The sequence below is a fragment of the Ascaphus truei genome, chromosome 8, assembly GCF_040206685.1.
Source record: "Ascaphus truei isolate aAscTru1 chromosome 8, aAscTru1.hap1, whole genome shotgun sequence".
NCBI lineage: Eukaryota > Metazoa > Chordata > Amphibia > Anura > Ascaphidae > Ascaphus > Ascaphus truei.
The window spans coordinates 53,096,246-53,119,345 of NC_134490.1; the positions used below are offsets into that span (position 1 = coordinate 53,096,246).

General features: G+C 41.4%; 1 protein-coding gene across 3 annotated transcripts in view; it reads right to left on the minus strand.

Moving 5' to 3' along the window:
- SHTN1 (shootin 1) overlaps window positions 1-23,100 on the minus strand; it is a 104,367-nt gene that overhangs the window by 14,641 nt on the left and 66,626 nt on the right. The window contains exons 7-16 of one of the 3 annotated variants that reach the window (XM_075612007.1): window positions 22,182-22,263; window positions 19,670-19,764; window positions 18,290-18,436; window positions 15,874-16,027; window positions 10,816-10,921; window positions 9,792-9,874; window positions 5,195-5,301; window positions 4,351-4,437; window positions 1,327-1,380; window positions 478-592 (exon numbers count right to left, since the gene is read on the minus strand). In XM_075612007.1, coding sequence (XP_075468122.1) covers window positions 478-592; window positions 1,327-1,380; window positions 4,351-4,437; window positions 5,195-5,301; window positions 9,792-9,874; window positions 10,816-10,921; window positions 15,874-16,027; window positions 18,290-18,436; window positions 19,670-19,764; window positions 22,182-22,263 — 1,030 coding nt within the window. Of the gene's footprint in view, window positions 1-477; window positions 593-1,326; window positions 1,381-4,350; window positions 4,441-5,194; window positions 5,302-9,791; window positions 9,875-10,815; window positions 10,922-15,873; window positions 16,028-18,289; window positions 18,437-19,669; window positions 19,765-22,181; window positions 22,264-23,100 lie in introns of all 3 variants that reach the window. The other 2 variants (XM_075612006.1, XM_075612009.1) reach the window with 2 other exon arrangements.

A 23,100-nucleotide genomic window follows, 5' to 3' on the forward strand; every position in this document is an offset into this window, starting at 1 on the left:
TCCAGGGGTTTCCAACTTGTGGTACGAGTTTCATTGTTGCTACAAAGGGTTCTGCAAAGCTCTGATAGAGGAGAACAGAAGGAAAACTACTACAATATTTAGACAAAATACCTTTAGGATTAAATTGAAGAAAATAACTAAAACTAGTACAACAACTAGAAATATAGAGACACAGGCATGATGTAGGCATAGGTATTCAATACACCTGTGTAATGATGGTACTAGTCCTTGATACAGAACCAGATGTGACTTTTCTATGGCCTTGTTCTATGAACGTGGTGCGCTGAAATGTTCATGCTTTCTATTTCACTATCCAACTCAAATATTGCTTACAGTTAATGCAACATCTCTCACTAATGTCCATTGTCCTCCCTTCTCTGTGTTATGTTTAATTACCTTGTCCTCCCATCCTCTGGTTTCCATGTGACTCACTGATTTAAGACCCCCCTCCCCCGTACACCCCTCCATCCCACTTACTGGAGGAATCAGTTGTCACCTTCCTGCGGCGTAAAATTCTTTCCAGTTCGGTTTCGGTGGAGGCAGTACCGTGACCTTTCAATCTTCTGTCATTGCCGGAAGTGCTCAGAGTGTCCTAAAGTGAATCCAAAGAAGGGTTAATTCATTTTTTTTCTCTCCTTAAAAGCCAACCATATCTTTTTTATGATCATTGATTGCAATGGAGATACAACTTATAACGTGTCTGTGATCATCAATTCTCCTGGTACAGTATGTTAGTGTTTCTTCGTTCTATCACAACAGTGGATCTGGGCAGGCAATAAATAGGTACATACTGCTCATTAACTGTGGTGGTGTTTGTAAGCCTCACAATCATGTGTTATGTTTTGGGAAGCTGCTGTAAGAGAGAGGCTATTTATGGAAAGGTAACCTTATTCTTCAGTGAACCCAAGCTAGATCATATTTACAAGTAGAAGCTGGTGCTGACCCCGCTGGCTGATTTTAACCCTGCCTCTGCCAGAGCAGCCTGAATTGAAGCAATACATTGCAGGTACTTATGGCAGTGTAGGTGTTAAATAGAAACTAGGGCCTGCAGGTCATTCCAAACTGGCTTTATTGGTCATGACTTTATAACAAACCTGAAAATCAGAACGCTGATCCAAATCGTGCAAGATTAGTTGATTTGGAAATAATTGCATGCCCGTTTAAAAATTAATTCTCTGATCTATTTACAGAACATATATAATTAGTTATGACCATCAGCAACAGTATGATAATTAACCTTTCCCTGCAAAACATACAACACACCATATTGGAGCACCCAAACGTACCAGGTGTTAACCAAAACTATAGGCGCATTTGCTTTCTTACCAGTATCCCCCTCAACTCCTGGACTGCAGTGTTTGAAGATTTCAAGTCTTGAGGCTAGAAGGAGTACAGAAAACACAAGCTTATTATCTAGGACAGGGGTGGCCAACTCCAGTCCTCAAGAGCCACCCAGCAGGTCAGGTGTTCAGGATATCACTGCTTCAGCACAAGGAGAAGGGGTGGCTCAATGAGTAAAGACACTGACTGGCACTGAGTTTGAAGTAGGGGAACCTGGTTCAATTCCCAGTGTTGGCTCCTTGTGACTCACTTTATCTCCCTGTGCCTCAGATTGTAAGCTTTGCAGGGGCTGTGTCTGCAAAATGTCTGTAAAGTGCTATGTAAAACTAGCAGCGTAATACAAGAACAAACAATTATTATGATTTATTATTACAATCAGTGGCTCAGTCGAAGACTGCACCACCTGTGCTGAAGCAGAGACTGACTAAGCCACCTATGCTGAAGCAGGGATATCTGTTGAGGACTAGAGTTGGCTAGGATATCTGCTGCCTCGGATTTACATAGTAGGTGGATCATGTGAACAATAAAAATTAGGTAACTGCATGAAAGAGACAAATTGGACACATTAGTTATTTGGTATGAAGTGTAGGTCATCCCTACATCAGAAACCCCTGAGGCTTCTATATTTTATAATAAAAAAATGATAATATAGACAATCAGTGTGATATTACTGAAGGACAATCCATTTACTAGGTGTATTTATTATTATGTAGTGGTGTCTATACAATAGCTCATAGCAGAACAGGTGATGGAGGTGCTTGATCTCTAGTGCAGTTTACAAGCAAATAGCATCCTGCACGCAAGGGTCATTTTCATGGGAGAACCAGTGACCAAGAAGTTTAGACTCTTGCTTTGAAGGGGGAGAGCCTGCTGAAAAATCACAGTAGTAACTAATCTGATGGCTTGTAACTTACTTTACCTCTGTGGCATTTTGACTGTAGGTTCCTTGGGGGCCGTTATATAGAGCATAGAAAATCCATGTGCTGTGTGTACTCGGTCAGTGCTACATAACTAATATATTGTTATTGCTCTTCTTAGTCTGGTTGTGACCCGGAACATGAAGTGTTAGAAGTTTAATCAGAGCTAGTTCCTGACCGTGAAGGAAGAAGCATGCTGGTCTTTTTAACTTTTCATCTAATCTCACTCTTTAGTTTATTACTAATTACATGTTCCATCTGGATCCCTGTATCTATTTTGCAGGTGTTAAGAGCATGCAAAGAAAAAAAAAAAAAAAAAGATGACGACATAATGATGCCAGTAATTATAATAAACGCACAATGCCCCTGTAAGGTCAGAACCTAAATCCACCACATCATACAGTATATATTGTGTCATAAAGAATGCTACTAGGATTATAACCTCATGTATAGAACAAAAGATAACAAAGCCTAGTGTTACATCTAACGTGACATATTACTGTATATAGTTAAATACTTATCTGTATATCTCATAAGCAAGGATCATTTAGTTGAATTCTTTGGCTAAAGCTTATGAGAGGTTCCTGCAGGTGTAGCAGCGTTAGGACCTACAGACGGGCCACACCGTGACGTGGTTGTAAGCTTCATATACTTTGGTCAAATGATTTTACTAAATGATCCTTGCTTATGAGAAGAAATACAGATAAATATTTAACTATATAATATGTCATGATAGATGTAGCACTAGGGATTTTTTTTATCATTTGTTCAGTAATTATAATAGCTGAGAAATGTAGAATTAATGTGAAGATTAAACATTAAAAAATGTGTAACAATCAAACTTGAACAAATACGATAATGCGTCCTCTTCAGGCATCCTTCCCGACTTCACCATTTATATTTATTGTTGCATTGCTCCTTAACATATAAAGAAGAAGAAACATTTCTCTCCAACCACATACAATCCCTTTCATGAGTAAGGGGAGAGAAGTGGGTTGCATCAGAACCTGGGAGCCCACTAAATGGTTCACACCTCGGCATTCAAAGCACGTCAGAGTCTATTGTTTGTGCACTCTACAGCTAAGAGCCTCTCTCTTTACCTTCTGCTGGCTGCTACGGAGAGCCTTGGTTCACCTTGCCCACTTGAAGCAGTTTATAGTAAATTACATCATTGTTAGGAATTCAAGGACATGTTTTCAAATACAGCCAACAATTCTGCAAATGGTCACCTCTGGAGGGTCCTTCACAGCTCAGACCTTTTTCCTTTGTTGTGGTTTATGCAGATGTGCCTAACCTCCTATTTATGCACCTTCTCTGGTGTAATTAGGCCCCACAGAAAAAAAGGGCATGGGGATGTGTTCTTAGGGGAAATCATTGTGTGAGTGCAGACATTTGCACAGGTAAATATTAGGCTTCCAGAGCCTATGCAGATTTCAAAAGAAGGGCACTGAAAAGTCCATCACAAATTTGCTATGACAGCGGTGTACACAATTAACAGCAACAAAAAACTAAAAAGAAGTAGGACTATCAAAACATGTCAACATACATAAAAATAAACACCATAAATTGAGCTAATTCAACTCAACACAAATCTAATAGAGCAAAGGACCACTTGAATGGTCAACACAAACAAGCCACGTGCATGAAGACTTGGAACTGAACCAATGCAGCTGCAAAGGAAATTAATCACCAGCAAGTAAAAACAAAAACATGCCAACCATATTTCTACTATATAAGGCATGACATGAGTGGCTATTCAATACATTATTTACTTCCACTTGTCCATTATGCCAGTCAGGGGATTACAAACTCCCAGGGGGCTTAATCTATTAAACAGTTAATTCACTTACCCATCATCACACATCCTTTATATGGGATACATGCATGTATAGGTACCGTCATTTCCCATATTACTTTATCAGCATAGAACACTAACCTATGTGAAGCATGTAGTACATACATATTGGAATCTTTACCCAGAGTGCATGGTGCTGAATTTAAAGCACTTGACAACTGAAAGATGAATTTATGTATACATGCACAGACACACAGACAGCTACTTGCACAATGCAAGCATGCAGTGTATTCTCACTTTCGCTTCTTGTGCACTTCCAGCAGGGAGCGTTGTGGTTGCAGTTGTTGCTGTGGTTGGTGCTGCTGCTTCTGATGCTGTGGTCTCCTGCTGGTGATGGAGTACTGTTTATAGTCATTATTCAGACATTGCTTCAGTTTAGTTATTTTAACCAAACACTTGGTAAATCACAGTAGTGGGGACATCATACCTGTGGTATTGTCCCTGTACTTTGAGGAAATCAGTGGAATCTTTATTACTACGTACCCGGGTGCTATTGCACTGTTGGATTGAAGAACTGGAATCATTACAGAAATATTTTGCACGTGACTTTACAAGGAGAGGATACTACTTATTTTTTTTACAATATTTTGGATGTGCTTCATTGTACTGTAAACCAGCCTGAGCGTAGACGAATTTAAAATGATGCTGTGATTACAATGAGTGACACCAGTGAAAATTGGATCCTGTTTTCCTACCACTGACCTTTCCCAAATATCTCACCTTTCACATTTCCCTTCCTCCTCCTTTGTATGGCACCTTATTTTCACAGAGCAAGTTAAGCTGAATTTTAACCTGATTGTAAAGAAGGGTTGGGGGCCGTGTTAGTCCCGTCTTCCACAGGAGAGAGAGGAAGTAGGGGGTATGATATATTTTATTGATATGTTACAAGCTTTCCAACCTCTCAGGGCCCTCCATCGGTTCCTACCCTGAGAGGTTCAAAAGCTTGTAACATATTAACTACTTGTTGGTCCAATAAAAGGTATCATACCCCCTACTCCCTCCTTTGTTACAACCTAATTGTGGATTACATATTAGTCGCACATCAGAACATGTCGCAAAGACATGTTAGCGATTTACTGACCTGACTCTTAAGTCGGTTTGGCTGGTTTATGGGGCGAAGGTGAACTCCCTTCTTAATACGATCCATCATTTCTTCCACTGCCTGTTTTTTCAAGTCACCGACATTTTCTATAGGAAAAATATAATCATTCATTCCTTTTTTCTTAGAGTCACAAAAGATAAAAACAGCATGTGTGTTTACAAAAGGTTTCTACAGAGAAACAATTATAATATATTATAAAAGGATCTGTAATAAGTCCTTTTTCAAACTGATTTATATATATATATATATATATATATATATATATATATATATATATATATATATATATATATATATATATATATATATATAAAAGAATAGAGATGAAGAACACGGACATACATGAATATATGTGTGTGGGTGTATACACACACACCCCTCAGCAGCATAACTGTAAATCAAGTGCAAATCAAATATCTAGAAATACTTCACCCAAACAGGACCGATGTAGAAGACTCAGCCCTGCAGTAATAGTGATCAAAGAGATTGTATTAATCAAACCCAATAACCAATGGTTTTGTCCACTGTTGGGAAACCACCCTGAGGAAGGTTCCACAGTCAACCGAAATGTTGGTTATTGATTTTGATTAATACAATCTTTTTCATTACTATTACTACAGTGCTGAGTCTTCTAAATCGGACTTGGCTTGGGTGAAGTTTTTCTATAGAAATATGGATGGATTTCAGTTACAATTTACTAGAAAATCAAAAACAATGAGTGCAGTCATTTCTCTAAAGAATAGAATTTGTCAATAAAATCCAGAAAGCGAGCAAGAAATCAGAAACGTGTTTAGGTGTGAATATCATCTACATGGGTTATCCCTGCCTATGAAAATTAGATGTAAGGATGTAAGGTTAGGCTTAAGGGTTAAGCCTTCACTGCCAGAGGTGCATACAGGCTAGTGCCAGATTATCTGGCAGTAAATGGTTTAAAACTATACTGACAACTAATAAAATGCATTGAGGCCAGTGGCAGAGGAAATAGTATTTTTTTTCCAAACTTCAAATTCACTATAAATTCAGAGATAACAGAACAAGAAAACTAATCAAGGAATAGACAAGGAAACGTGAGCCAGATTTAGCTTCTCGCCAGTAGTCAGAATTAAAGTAATTGTGACTTTTATTATTATAGTATAAAGAAGACCAAGAAGCATTATTTTACCTCCTTTAGCTCATAAATCCAGTAAATTTGGCGGGCAATGTAATACCTGCAAGTACTAAATCCCACAAGAGTAAAAATACGTGTTCCTGCTATTTTCGGCAGAGTATTCTGATGCTCTGACGAGTGGTTTTTAGAAGTGTAACTGACAAAACAATAAGTGTATGCTTGAGAGCTAGACATAGCGCGTAATATAGATCATTAACGTGTAGACGGCAAGTATACACAATCTCTCCCTGATTCATACAAGAAAATTATTCTTTAATAAAACAGAACAAACAAGCTGAAACATCACGTTTAATGCATTTCCTGTGGTACTGTGGTGTGAACTCAACGAATAAGAGGCAAAGTACTTACAGCTCATATAATGATGATGGTCTAAAACCACTTAAGCAGACTTCACACTAATTAATGACTGATGATGGAGAATTATGGCCAACACTATTAAAATCTACTGCACCATCTAATAACCCGTTAATAGGATTTTAGTGTCATTGGAATGGAGCCCAACTCCTTTAAAATGAATTTTGCCTTTCTCAGATCTGGAATTTGCAGAATGAAAATAAAAATGGCAACAACTCCTGGCCCATTTTCTTATTAATACAGTACAGTGTGAAATTCAGTTACATGCTTAATGCATTTCTATGGTCTATTGTCAGAAATGAAAGATTTAACAATGCTACAGTATCTTACGTTTAACCTGCCAGTTGTGTGTTTGCAATTTCCTGCGGGGAACCATTTAATTCTCAGAACTAAAAAACACATCAGGAGAAAAACATGCCATTTTGAATATTTACATTTTCACCGAACACTTAAAATCAGCCTCTGGTTATTGTTTAAAAATTTAGAAACAGGCTTTTAAATAGAATCAAAACACATTGTGTCAATGTTTAATGGCTTTTCATAAAACCACTGAGTGCTGACAGGACCTTGCATGCAGAAAGAAATACTGCGAGCATGTTAAAACAATGCCTCACACTGGTTTCTAGCATTATTGCCTGACTCTGTACTCCTAATAATATGACCTATTTAACATTAAAAAAAAAAAAAAATTACATTTTCAAACCTCAACTTGGTTGTTTTCAGTAGAGAAAACAAGACTAAACCATTAATAGGAAACAAGGACTTAGACGCGGAACCGACTCGAAGATTAATTCCGTCCGGCAAGAGACCAGAACGCAAAAGAAAAGTCCATTCTGAAGGTAACAATTTCCATTTTCATTCAAACCGTTATCCAGGTGGGGGATTTGTTTCCAGAGTAAATAGTGATTTTACAGTCAATAATGGAATATAAACACAAACATCTATTACATTCTCTAGCGAACTACATTATTGGTAAATCGAAGGATAAGAAGTACAGATTGCTGAAGACAGATTGAGGTCCTTTTCACCGTAATAAATATTGTAGGCTAAAGCTGGTAAATTCCGGGCATTATTGAAATCCCTGCTCTCTGATAGGATAATGGCCGGAATTTTAACCAATCAGTAATGGCCCGGGATTTTTGGCAGCTTGCCAAGTTTATCAGCCAATCAGCTTTCAGGTTTCATTCACAAAGAGTGAAATTTGCACTTCGACAAGGGAGGTGATTGGACAGAAGACAGCAGCAAGGCACTGGCTCCTCCCCCACCCTGTCTGCAGAGAGCTCCGCACAGGAGAGTGAGGGGAAAGGTTTGTGTGTCTGCTGAGTGTGTATTGTGGGTGTAAAGGGGGCAGCAGAGTCTTTTTGGTGTGTTTCTGCTGTTTGTGTTTTGTTCTTGTAGAGGGGGGCTGCAGTGTGTGTGGCTTCAGAGTGTGTTGTGTGGGTGGAGGAGGGATGCAGTGTTTTGTTAGTGTGTGTCTGCAGTGTGGGTTTACAGGGGTCTGCAGCGGGTGAAGAGTGGGGAGCTGCTGGTGTGTGTCTTGTGGATGTAGAGTTGGCAGAGTCTGTTTTATTGATTTGTGTGTCTCTGCAGAGTGTATTTTGTAGGTGCAGAGGGGTGGCTGCAGTGTGTGTTTTTTGGGTGGAGGAGGGGTGCAGAGGTTTTTTTTTGTGTGTGTGTGTCTACATGGGGGCTGCAGTGGGTGTAGAGGGGGGCTGCTGGTGTGTGTTTTATGGATGTAGAGGGGGCAGCAGTCTGTTTTGTAAGTGTGTGTCTGCAGTGTGTTTTGTGGGTGTAGAGGGGAGGCTGCTGTGTGTTGTGTGTTTTGTGGGTGTAGAGGGGAGGCTGCTGTGTGTTGTGAGTTTTGTAAGTGTAGATGGTGGAGGAGGGCTGCAGTGTGTTTTGTGAATGTAGAGGGGGGCTGCACAGTGTGTGTTTGTGTGTATATAGGGGGGTTGCAGAGTGTGTTTGTGTGTATAGAGGGGGGGCTGCAGTGTGTGTGTGTGTGTGTGTGTGTGTGTGTGTGTGTGTGTGTGTGTGTGTGTGTGTGTGTGTGTGTGTGTGTGTGTGTGTGTGTGTAGGGGTCTGTGTATATGTACAATTTACTTTTAATAAACTTGCAGTAAAAACATGCTGATAAAAATCAATAGGACTAAAAAAAATTATCTTTTTTATGAAAAATTAAAAATAAATAAAAATAAGCCTACATTTAGCCTATAATAGTAATAATCCCCCTCAGAACAGGGCATTATTGGCCAGTAATGCCCTGTTCTTCAGGGATTATTACTTAACTACTGTATGTTATAATGTTACTGCGCCAGGGGTGGCCAACTCAAGTCCTCGGGGGCCACCAACAGGTCAGGTTTTAAGGATAAAACTTCAACACAGGTGGGTCAATCAGTGTCTCAGTCGTTGACTTAAAGGCTGACCTGTTGGTGGCCCTTGAGGACAGGAGCCCCTGGTCAAAGCAGCATGCAACAAGAAAGAAACCTGTCAATGTAATGGTTTGCATTCAAAAGATTAAGTCTACCTTAATGTGAACATTTTACTTTCTGTCAACTAATGTTTTTCTTTTTGCCAAGTCCTTTTAAATTCATTCTCATCAGATACCTTAAAGCAGCATTCCAGCCTATTTTTCTTTTATTGGTTATGAAGCAGGGGGTCTCCAGAACAAAACCGTGTTAAATTTCCCCCTGCATGGGGATGGTACCCGCGGCAGCTTCAAAGGTAAGCTTCCCGGGAAGAAGAGGGTCCCAGGAGCTGAAATGAATGTTGTTCACCTCTACAGACCCCCTGCGCCCCACCTTACTAATATGCAGAACCACACCTTTAATCTGGCTAATGAAAATGACTTTACAGACCAACGAAATAGAAACAGTTCCAATTGGGAAAACCAACCTTCGAAGTATTTGGTTACCATGAAAACATTTAAAGTTCAATCGAAAATATGTACACTTGTGTGATTTTGCTTGAACAGTGACTACGTTTAATCTGCTGCCAGTTTACACATTGGGCCCGTTGAATCCCTTGGTTTCATAGGGCGTAAAAAATTCTTACCAGACTCAGGTTGGGAAGCCGCTTCCTTCTTTGCTGCACTTCCCGCACCACCGGGTCGCTTCCGAATCATTGACATGAGAGATCTTGTAATGACAAGGAAGGGGGGTGTGTTGTGATTGATGTGCATTGTGTTTCTGCTGTGTGTCATTTTATTTATGCAGTGCCAACAATAGGGCACAATATCAAGTACAGCACTGAGATTGCCAAAGACTCTCTGCGGAGGATATCTCTGTGCATTCACTTAAACAGAGTAATATTAATACACTGGCCCCCATCTACTATCAACGATATCAACACATTTTCTGCAGAGATTTATAACCTTTTGTGAGCATAAATCCTTACTGTGAGAATGTTAAAATGTTGAACACACAATCTCATATGCCCAGTCCCATTATTAAGTGAACAGCGTATTATAACATTATCTGGCTCCCAACTGTATTTGGGAAGGGGTTATATAAATAAAGTGTTCAAAATTAGCTTTGAATTTTCCCTACTTTTTTTTAAGGGATATGAGTATCTCGGGTGCATTAGTATACATTGCATATATTATACCATTTGTTGTTCAAAAAAGAATGGGTAGCCATGTTGGTCCTGTCTTCCATATAGTAAGGAGGGAGAGGGAGTAGGGGTATGATACCTTTTATTGGACCAACAAATAGTTGATATGTTTCAAGCTCTCGAACCTCTCAGGGTAGGAGTAGGACCCGATGAAGGACCTTGAGAGGTTGGAAAGCTTGTAACATATCAACTACGTGTTGGTCCAATAAAAGGTATCAAACCCCCTACTCCCTCTCCCTCCTTTGTTACTACCATTTGTTATTGTACTTTCCACATTTTCGGATGAAATTTGCAAGGCTATTAAACATATCTTCAATTATTAAACCACTGTCAAAAACAGTATAAAAGCAGGTACATAGCAGAGTACTTTCATCGGAACGCTGATGTGTATTGCTAGGTGGGATACCGTATTTACAATGTATCAACATTTAGAAGCTCTTCTGCTATGAAGAATGGACTTTCTTACCGGATAGGATTAGGTGGCGGTGGAGGTGGAGGTGGGGGTGGTGGTGGCGGAGGAGGAGGAGGTACAGGATTTTCGGCTTGTTGTATTCTTTTCTGAAGCTCTTCCACTGGTTGGAAAACAGATAAATAGTTATATGAACACAGGACATGGTGAATGTTCTCTTCTAATTTGGAGAAAGGCCCCAATTTTACCAGCCCGTCTGCACAACGCTGATTACATGATGATGCTGGACTATGGCATCAGATATGGCATCTGAAGAAGAGGTATTTTTAAAGTGCCAGTTGAACAACATTTATGAAAAACAAATGGTGGTCTGAAAAAATATAATGTCCTACAGTTCTGATACAACTGCTAGAACTGAGCATTAGTCCACTGAACACAAGACTACATCTGTGATCACTAATCCACATCTATGATACAAATTCAGTACCTCCTCTTACTGTTCTATCATCTTTCTTAAGCCCTTGCCTTCGAAAGTGAATAGAACAGAAATGGAAATCATTGCAGGATTCTACAGCAGAGAAGATATTTGTGTGCACTTTTTTTTCTTGTGGTCTGTTCAGTGGTAAGAGCTTAAAAAACACGATGAAGGCAAACCCGTGAAAACTACACTAATTACTCATCACTAGCTACTTTCTCCATCACGTAGTTATTCTAAAAAGGTTATTTTTCCTCTTTTCATTGAAAAATATGCATTGGGTTTTATAATCCCACTATGTCCTCAATCCCTTCTGAGTCTTAGGCCAGTAACTGACATACAGATATAGTAGCGGTGTGTTGTAGCAGGACACACAACGCGCTCACCAGAGCAGACGCCATTGTAATGGTAACAGATGCGAGCGAAGAAGGGGCGGGGCCACCACGTTATTGCATCCACCGGCGTGTGCCAGCAGCTGCACCAACGTCTGCTACATCTGTACACTCGCAGAAGTCTTTAATTCTAAATCCTTTATAGAGACAGGGATACAAAAGTGCATGGTGGCAGGTGTCTCTTGTGCATGGTGGCAGGTTTCTCTTGTGCATGGTGGCAGGTGTCTCTTGTGCATGGTGGCAGGTGTCTCTTGTGCATGGTGGCAGGTGTCTCTTGTGCATGGTGGCAGGTGTCTCTTGTGCATGGTGGCAGGTGTCTCTTGTGCATGGTGGCAGGTGTCTCTTGTGCATGGTGGCAAGTGTCTCTTGTGCATGGTGTCAGGTGTCTCTTGTGCATGGTGGATTCTATCGCAGGCAGTACATGGATGAGATTAGAAGACAACAGAAGTCTTCCTGAAATGTGACATGTACTGTGTCTAATACGCAGTGGTTATGGAAATTATATTGGAGTAGGGTAAAGTATATGTTTTATACTGTATATAAATCAATTAACCATGTGCACATTTACGGCTTTATTCTATATGTGCCCAAGTGGCCGTTGGCATCTTTCTCGTCTGAAAATCTCCATTGAAGATAATTGGGATTTGAGGCCGCACATAGCAGAAATGGCATGTATAGAATTACCCCCTTAATGTAGGAATATCCAGTTCTCCCCCAGTATTGTGTGGTGACATTCACACTGACCAACATGAAAATGACACCTCATACCAAATCAAATATATAAAATGTAGCCTCAGTCTCTGCTGAAGGGTTGTTATTAAAATTATTGACCCTCCCAATGCATTAGTGAGGAAGAACTTTATATAAAACAAGCCAGTACTCCAGCACTGCCCAACCCCCTTATGACGTAGATCAGAGGAGCGCAAACTTTTCTCCCTGCGCCCCATGCCTGCTTTCCCCTCCTGCTCGCGCCACCCGCTCCCTCCTCCGTTCGGCTCTGGCGTCAAATGATGCCGCATGGTCATGTGACATCACGTTGCCATGACAACGCAACATCACGTGACCCCGCAGCGACATTTGACGCCGGGTTGCCATGGCGACGTGTTGCTGGAAGGCAAGGTAAATTAAGTTAGAGGCGTCGCGTGATCCCCAGCATTTATTTGAAATACATTCGGGGAAGCATGGGGTGTCTGTAACCGCCGCCGCCCCCTCCCCCCCCACAGAAAACCTTGTGCCCCCTTAACGTAGATGACCGAATATGGTCCTGCAGTATTCCTCCTCATGATGTTGATACCGATATTCGTCCATCTACATCATGAGGGGCAAGGCAACCTCTTCTGGCGCTGAGGCAAGGATGTAGAGGGATTTGCTTGAAACTTCTTCTATTGGACTAGAACCTCAGGAAAAAAAGAGAAAAAGAAAAAACATGCAGGAAGCCTGCAATAGTGTATTACCCAAGGGATAACAATAGAGTTATTATAAGGAGCAATTTATTATCAAATTAAAATATAATATTAAAAGTGACCATGGATAAGCAAGGTTAAACAAACATGATTAAAATGCATTGAATTAAATGAATTGAATGAATTAAATGAATCAGTGCATTAGCACTGGATGGTGGTAAGGATAAGTGCCTAAGCACTACCCAAACTTTGAACTTGAAGCTTGGTCCAAGATATCTTGGTTTGCTCCGCCTGGTTAAAATTAAAAACCTACTCACCAGATGTGATTAGGTATTATGCACTGGTTTTAATGGTCTTTGCCACCAGGATCGCCTCTAGCCTGGTGGTGTATTCGTCTGCTGCTGCTGGTGTACTAGTCCTCCCATCATCTCAATTAGGAGGTATTAGTAACAAGTTAGTAACAAGTAACAAAAGTGAACAGAGAGTGCGCAACTATTAAACAATACCACACACGTGAAGTGATAATACAGTGATATTAGAGGTATATTACGTGACCTAATATTCAGATTGGAGCGTCTGCAGCTGTGATACCGGGGATGGCTCAGGGCACCCCCTAGAACGTTAGACAAAAACACAAAAGACACAGCGCACAACGCTCATAGTGCATTAAAGATATATTAAAACAACAAATTAATAGGGTAATTATTGTGCGTACATCAATAAAAAATCAATTAGACATTTATGGGATATGTTACCCATCCACCAGCAATGCGACCCGGATCAGATGTCTTCAGCAGAGATCTTGCATCACACTGTGGACCGGATCAGCAGTCATCCACTGTAACTTGAGTTGGTGAGAAAATCCCAGATATAGAATGGGTAGATAAGGAGTCCTTTAAATGTCCCCGGTGAAGGTGAACAGTGTCTAGCCACAAGTGGCTCACTGGGGAACGGCCGTGTCCCGCGGTCCTCGCGACGGCTGGTCTCTCTCCTTCTCCCCACCGCACCGGCACTTCCGGGTGATGACGTCACTCCAACTCGCGTCGCGTCACGTCAAGATTCTCCTCCGGTGGCCGGATCAATATATGTGGGGGCAGAGAGTCCAATAGTACACTATCCTACGCGTTTCGAAACCGTAAAGGTTCTGATGAAGATGATGATCCGGCCACCGGAGGAGAATCTTGACGTGACGCGACGCGAGTTGGAGTGACGTCATCACCCGGAAGTGCCGGTGCGGTGGGGAGAAGGAGAGAGACCAGCCGTCGCGAGGACCGCGGGACACGGCCGTTCCCCAGTGAGCCACTTGTGGCTAGACACTGTTCACCTTCACCGGGGACATTTAAAGGACTCCTTATCTACCCATTCTATATCTGGGATTTTCTCACCAACTCCAGTAACAGTGGATGACTGCTGATCCGGTCCACAGTGTGATGCAAGATCTCTGCTGAAGACATCTGATCCGGGTCGCATTGCTGGTGGATGGGTAACATATCCCATAAATGTCTAATTGATTTTTTATTGATGTACGCACAATAATTACCCTATTAATTTGTTGTTTTAATATATCTTTAATGCACTATGAGCGTTGTGCGCTGTGTCTTTTGTGTTTTAGTAACAAGTAACAAGTTGTTCTATCAGCAAACCGCGCCAATAACGAACTGTTTTCAATTACGGACTGGGTATATAAAGAAGCACAGATGTAACCAGCACTTACCCTGATGAAGAAAGACACTAATAGAGCTTTCGAAACGCGTTGGAAGGTTTTTTGGCAACGTTGGGACACCGTAGCAGTGGACTAACACTGGTGACGTCAATGCGCGAGCTGATCGAGTGTTTCCAGGAAGAGATTCATGATGGAGCACAGAACCTGATCCCCGGCAGCAGCAGACGAATACACCACCAGGCTAGAGGCGATCCCGGCGGCAAAGACCATTAAAACCAGTGCTTAATACCTATTCACATCTGGTGAGTAGGTTTTCAAATTTAACCAGGCGGAGCAAACCAAGATATCTTGGACCAAGCTTCAAGTTCAAAGTTTGGGTAGTGCTTAGGCACTTATCCTTACCACCATCCAGTGCTAATGCACTGATTCATTTAATTCATTTAATTCAATGCATTTTAATCATGTTTGTTTAACCTTGCTTATCCATGGTCACTTTTAATATTATATTTTAATTTGATAATAAATTGCTCCTTATAATAACTCTATTGTTATCCCTTGGGTAATACACTATTGCAGGCTTCCTGCATGTTTTTTCTTTTTCTCTTTTTTTCCTGAGGTTCTAGTCCAATAGAAGAAGTTTCAAGCAAATCCCTCTACATCCTTGCCTCAGCGCCAGAAGAGGTTGCCTTGCTCCACGAATCCAATTCTGGGTGAAAGATACCAGAACAATCTCCCCAGGCAGCTCCAGGACTACCACTTGGACAATTGTATCAAAGGTCATCTTTATTTTCGTTGTTTGCACAAGCGCTGGTTGTACACCTATTTTTTCACCTACATCATGAGGGGGTTGGACAGTGCTCGAGCAGGGAGCTAGTGAGTGCCACCTGCAGGCGGGTGAAGACAGCATGTGGAGCAGAGGAGATCGGTCATGTAGGGGTTATTGCACTGAAGTAAGCGAAGGATTAACGCTGGGGGGGTTGTCCAGCCTTTGTTTCTGGGACCGCTCACGATCACGGCACCGAACACAGCAAGTCTGGTCATATCTGTACCAGTGACGTCACTAATAAGTACCTCTGGAATCAGGAGGTTCCTGGAGCTGAAAATACCACGGTTCAGCTTCAAAGGACCACCCCCCGTTCCAATCCTGTAAACAAGAGTCAGGTAATAGCCAGAACCCAATACCTGCGTGCTTTAGATCTTTCACAGTTGACTCGGTGTTCTGGCACTTGGCTTCTAAATCTTTTTTATCCATCTCTAATAGTTCCAGCTGTTGTTTCAGGCTGTGTATCTCCTTACGCAGTTTGGCCTCTTCCAGTTGTTCTTCTAACTCCTTGACCTGCATTTAGATTGTGAAATGGCATAGAGTTAATACACAACTAGAAGTTTAGTGATTCTTTTCATAATTAAAAGAGCCCGGCACAAACGGTTCTGTACTTCAAAGACTAAATATCCACCAAACCCATACACAAAAATAAATTAAACGTCAAAAGTTGTACTGAAGAAAGGTCCCCCATTGAGGACCAAAACGTTGGTGTATGTGCTATCTACCCTAAGGCTGAGTCCAGGGTCAGCGCTTAGGCACTGACCCGTGCTGACGCTTCTCAGTGAGCCCCTGCAGCCGCAATGAGAGCGGCTTTAGCAGGGGCTCGCGCACGTGTGCGGAAGCGTGTGTCTTATTAAATTTTTAGATTTGGCGCTCACGGGAGCGCAGGGCCGGTCACGTGAGCGGTTCGCCCAAGGAGGGCGAACCAGCTCCGTGACGTCACAGCCCCCTCCCCCCCCCACGACACGCCCCCGGACCAAGGCCAGGGAAAGCACCCGCTTTCCCTCAGCCTCCGCGCGCCTCCGCACGGCTGCAGTCCTATGGACGCAGCCTAATACAGCTTTCTTTGGATTACAACTGTGTAATGTCTCATTCTTCCTGCTTCGCTGCTGTGAGGAATTCTCTCTCTCTGCACTGGGCTCCAGGAAGAGCTCCGTTTTAACCTCTTGGTCACTTAAATTTCAAAGGCTTGTATGTATGTATGTATGTATGTATGTATGTATGTATGTATATAGCACCATCTATGTAAATAGTAGATCACAGCAGTAATGCATGTGACATAATAATATAACACATAATGGGAATAAGCGCTTGAGACATAAGAGTAATGTTAGGAAAATAGAGTCCCTGCCCCGAAGAGCTTACAATCGAAGTGGTAAATAGGAAGAACATACAGAGAAAGTAGGAGGGTGTTCTGGTAAGTGTGTCAATGTAGGAGATGCATAGTATCAGCCAGCGAGCTACCCATATGCTTCATTAAAGATGTGTGTTTTATATTTCCTGAACAAAATGAAAGCCCCAAGAGACAATTAGCCATAGGGTCACATGGGACTGGGGATGACCCCCGATTCACCTCAGTTAAAGTGTCAAAAGGTGAATGGTTAATGGGAAGCTGGAGAATTAGGCGGGAAATATGTAGGTTGTTACCAGGTGGAGATAAGGAAGGTGTTTAGGGATTGGTTCAAGGTGTGTTGCTAGGCTAAGGGAAGGGTCACATCATTGGCTGAGGTGTGGTAAACAGGGAGGAGTCAAGTTTGAGCAGTAAATTGGGGCCAGAGGCAATTACTTATGAATAAGACTGGATCAAGATTCCCACCCTTCACTCCCTGCTGTTAATTTATAGGTTATATTTATTATTATTTTTTTAAATAAAAAAATTAAATACACAAAAATAATAATTAAAATAAGAAAAGTGATTTATTTGTCGAAGCACAAGGTTGGATAAGGGTTAGTTCGGAGCATGGTCTCAGGAAAGGTTACATTGTTGGGGGGGTATTTCTGAGCATGGTCTCAGGAATGGTTACATTGTTGGGGGGGTATTTCTGAGCATGGTCTCAGGAATGGTTACATTGTTGGGGGGGTTATTTCTGAGCATGGTCTCAGGAATGGTTACATTCTTGGGGGGGTTATTTCTGAGCACGGTTTCATTGTTGGGGGGGTATTTCTGAGCATGGTCTCAGGAATGGTTACATTGTTGGGGGGGTTATTTCTGAGCACGGTTTCAGGAATGGTTACATTGTTGGGGGGGTTATTTCTGAGCACGGTTTCAGGAACGGTTACATTGTTGGGGGGGTATTTCTGAGCACGGTCTCGGGAACGGTTACATTTTTGGGGAGGTATTTGGTTGTGATGGTAATTTAGGTTCCTGGCTGGGAGGCAGAGCCATTGTTATTTATGAAATGTTTCTCTGGCTGGGAGGCGAGAGGTTAACTCTTTATGTAATGGTTTGAGTTATGTATTGTTATGATGGTTTAATAAATTGTGCTGCAGCCTTACCCAAAACCTTATGTTTGTGTCTGGGGCAAGTTATTTCAATTAAGCCAAGTTTAGTTAAAAGCAGGGGTCTCAAACTCAATCTTCAAGGGCCACCAACAGGCCAGGTTTTATGGATATCCCTGCGTCAGCACAGGTGGCTCAGCCACCTGTGCTGACGCAGGGATATCCATAAAACCTGGCCTGTTGATGGCTCTTGAGTTCCGAGTTGAAACCCCATGGTTTAAAGGGTAATGTAATAATATGGGCTGATTATTTCCGAGCCCAGGAAGGGAACCTTACCTTACGTTGATGCTGGACCCTTTCCTCTTCTAACAAATGAGTTAACTTTGCATTTTCCTCGAGGGCCTTTAACAGCTGCTCCTCGGGTGAAGAATTCTGTAGAAGGAGCTGGCTTTGCCGCTTAAGTTTTTTTTTTTCAATGAATAACTAAACAAAAACGAAAAACAGAAAGGATATATGACATATGATTTTGGTGAAATTGGCTTTGTGCAGGTTCACTTATCAATAACATAATAATTCCCTCGTCAGGCGCCCTTTACTTTCAAGTTCTTCTGAAGTCAAAGCCACAGCCATCCTCTACATCAGCGGCGCGCAAACTGGGGGGCGGGAGAATTTGCTGAGGGGGGCGCGGGCGGTTACATAGGTCCCGCGTTCTTCCCCCAGGCATTTAATTTAATGCCGCGTGAGGCCTCTGTAACCTCACTTACCTACTGGTAGCCAGGTCTTCGGGGACGCGTCGCCATGGCAACACGGCGGCAATGACCATGGCAACGTGCATCAAATGACGCGGTGGGGTCACGTGACGTGACCCGCGACATAATTTGAAGCCGTGCTTTCGGGGGAGGGGGCGCGAACGCTGCGGCTCCAAAGAAGGGGGCCGCAGCTGAAAAAGTTTGCGCAGCGTTGCTTTACATTACCCAGAGCTGAGCTGCTAAATCTGCTTATACTGCCAGCTGACTAAAGAACTGCCCTGTAACATATTAAAGCCCCAGTTCGAGTTGGTCTATAAGTAGTATAGTATGTACAGTACTGTAAATTCTGAGATATTTATCATTGTGCATGCCACAGGCTTTTGGAACCTTATAAAAGTTACAAAACTCTTACGAATAAATGATTGAAATGATAAACTATTAAAAAAAAGATATTGAGGGGACATTCCCAGGCTGAGAGGGACATATACACACTCCTTTTTGTATGTGATACACACACACACACATACACACGCATACGGGGCGGAACATTGATTTCAGTGTGATTTCTTCGTTTGACACATATGGGAGTTTTGCATCACTTTTGCCTTCATACAGTACATCTACACCCGAGTGTTTTAACTATTGCAATATCTATATGTCCTGTATAGCTATCTCCAACTGTCCATGAAATGTCTGCAAATGTAATGTATTACCTCTGTTCATGTAATGTAACCATGTATTGTCACCATAACTCTGTGCCGCGGACATACTTGAAAACGAGTAGTAACTCTCAATGCATTATTTCTTGGTAAAACATTTGTATATAAAAAACAAACAAATTTGGGATTGTACCTAACCCATTTACACTTAGCTGTGCACTCACTGCTAATATTACACTATGCAGTAGTGTGTACATAACATGGAACACTTTGTAAGGTATGAAAACATTGTTGGAGCCTGATCGCACCTTCTGCGCCAATGACTCCGCCCGCTGACGGAGATCTTTTTCCATCTCTAAGCTGGTTTGCAGTTCTTCATATTCCTCGACAGCCAGAACAGACACTGTAAACGGCAAACGAGAAACTGGGGTCAAGTCATGTTTGACTCATTTTCTTTTATATTATATTCTTCACATTGAACCAGGTGACAGGGGGGAGGGAAGGGGGAGGAAACATAATAATCAAGGAGGTAATGAGAAGACCTCAGGTTAGAGGGATCAATCGGATTTAAAACTAAAACAGTGACGTGACCACAGATTATACGAGAGCAGGTCCACAGAGAGTAGAACTGACTGAGCCATGCAAGAGTCAATCCATTTTTAGCTATATGAATAATGGTATAGAACAGGGGTAGCCAACTCCAGTCCTCAAGAGCTACCAACAGGTCAAGTTTTCAGGTTATCCTTGCTTCAGCACAGGTGGCTCAATCAGTGCCTCAGTCAAAGACTGCACCACCTGTGCTGAAGTAGGGATATCCTGAAAACCTGACCTGGGTGTAGCTCGTGAGGACTGGGGTTGGCCACCCCTGGTATAGAATGTCAAGAGAAGAAAAGATTAGACATGCCCGGAAAGGAGGCAAGATAATTCTAACATAATTTCAGCTAAAACCTTAATATTATAAAAAAAAATATTCATAAAAGAGAATGCCATTTGTTCTGCAAATTTAGATGCTTGTTAGTTTAAAATGTGGGTGGTACAATTAGCAGAAGTTTCTAATCCCATTAACTGATGAACTACTCAATAAACCCTTGCTGCAAACAGACACGCCTCCTCTTTCCTCCCCCTGCCAACAAGAACACCAACATGGTGATTATAATCAGGAAGCCATCACGTCTCCTCCCAGACCCTCGGCTGATTAATATTCATGGACTTCTTTTTTTCAATAGGGTTTAATTGCTAATCAAAGGAGAAGCAATTAGCAGCTCCTGCAATTCACATTTCTGGAAAGAAATGTAGGCAAACAAGTCGTTCTGTAGGTGATGTCTTGTAAATAGCTTTCCAGTGTTTAACTCCCTTGTAATGGGAAGAAGAAGAAAAACAAGTTGCAGGTGAATGTTTCATTTGACTTATTATAAGTCCACAAAGGGTAAGTCCCCAAGGGTAGACAAAAACAACTCTTTACTGCCAGAGCGAAGCCCCATAGGCTTCTTGGCAGCTACCAGACTAGGTCAACATTAATACTGTAATGCATTTAGCAATGGTTCACAAGGCTTTCTTTGTTTTGAAATTCAAACAGCATTTGAAAGCTATATTGGTAAACAGGCTTGCTAGGTAAAGACATCATCACTTCACTTTTAAAAAATAAGGTAAAATACACGGGAGTGAAATTAGCTATAAAGAAGAAAAAAAAAGGTATTGCTATGGAGAGAAAAAAAAAGTAGTTTTTGGGAAAAGATGGAAAACGTGGGACGATAGCAAAGAGTGCTAATAACTTACTAGAACTAGATTCTTCAGCAATTAGACATTTCAAGGGGCCAACAGGAGAGTGGATCATATATGCATACAGTATGTAAATAAACTTTCAGATGTGTCTAGTCTACAAGCTACATATATGAAGAATTCATCATATCCAAAAATAATAATAAGAAATTCTCAAAGATGGTTAACCCTTTCATTGGCCTGCAACACAATGGACGGTTTACGTCTGTTTGGGTAGTCTTTGGGGCTTATTCTGTAAAATGCGACTTCAATGTGCTTTCCATGCAGTAGTGTCAGATCAGTGCTGTCGCAGCTTACGCAATAAGCCCCTTTGTCTTCAAGATTTATTTATAAAATATTTTACCAGGCAATAATACAGTGAGAGTTACCTCTCGTTTTCAAGTATGTCCTGGGCATAGAGTTAAGATGATAAATAACATGGTTACAAATACAGTTACATAAGTGAACAGGGTATACATTATATACCAGACATAATGGCCATGAATACATTCTACACTCTATGTTTTAGAGACTTCGTGCATACCCTATACCACTCATTTTCAACAGGGCTCCTAGGAGCCTTTGGGTTCCCCGGACATCCCTAAAGGGTTCCCTGCAATTTTCAGGTCATTTGAAAAGTGTACCAAATACAGAAGAGTTTACAATACATGTGATCTCAGACGCGCTATTAGAGAGGGTTGGGGTTCCTTACAATACATCTGATCTCAGACACGCTATTAGAGAGGGTTGGGGTTCCTTACAATACATCTGATCTCAGACGCGCTATTAGAGAGGGTTGGGGTTCCTTACAATACATCTGATCTCAGACGCGCTATTAGAGAGGGTTGGGGTTCCTTACAATGCATCTGATCGCAGACGCGCTATTAGAGAGGGTTGGGGTTCCTTACAATACATCTGATCGCAGACGCGCTATTAGAGAGGGTTGGGATTCTGCAGAATTTCACAATAGAATTATAGGGTTGCTTAACAATTTTGTGTGTTCGATTACCCAATTTACTTTTTAACAGATTAGTGAACAAAATAAAAAAGGTTCCATTTTACCTCGGTTGCATTTCTCTAGGATTCTCCGCTGTTCAAAAACCTCTTTATTGAGCATGACATTTTCTTGCTTTGTGATATTTACCTGAAAAGTGGATGGAAGAGTAAAAACAATGAAATGAAACAAGGTTGGGGTAAAAACACACCAAGAACATTGCCAAATTGTGTCAGGTTGCAGAATAATGAAGCTACATCGTTAAATCCTTCTCCCGTTCCACCACGGAGATTCCAGAATCGATGCTCGGAAAACCATAGTGAGACTTGGCTAGGTGTATAAACTGTCGTCACACAGTTATTGTGATGCACTATACACTTCCCTGACATTTGATGCGATTCAAATGTAAGATCTCCCTGAAAAGATGTTTCATGTTAGACAGTATGAAACCGCTAAAACAGCGGACAAAATGTTCCATCATTTAATGACTTGACAAAATGCTCTTCTTTGCCGTATATTCTGCACTCTTACATAAGACTGCTGTGTGTTGAAGGTGATCCTGTCAACTATTGGTTAAAATGCAGAATTCCGGAAATTAAGCAAACAATTTACTTTAATTTTTAAGTATTTAACTTAGATTTTCTAAGTTTTAAACAAATATTTTCCACGGGATCACTGTACTAAATTTGTCGTCAAAGCTTCATGCCAACATATGACTCAAACTGGCCACTGCTAATTTTTATCAATTACTATGGAGGATGTCAAGCAAAGTGCTGTAATTCAGACAGATGCTATACAGTGATGCATACAACTAATTCAAGTTGGTGTGAATGAGGGAGAGCGTCATCAATAATATAATTGCAGAGTCTCTCAAAATAAATAAAATGGCATTTGCTTCTTTTGAATATTCATATTGTTCTTTCTTTTTTTTTAAACTTATGTAATAGAACATTGAAAAAATAATAAATAAAATCTAACATTTTACTG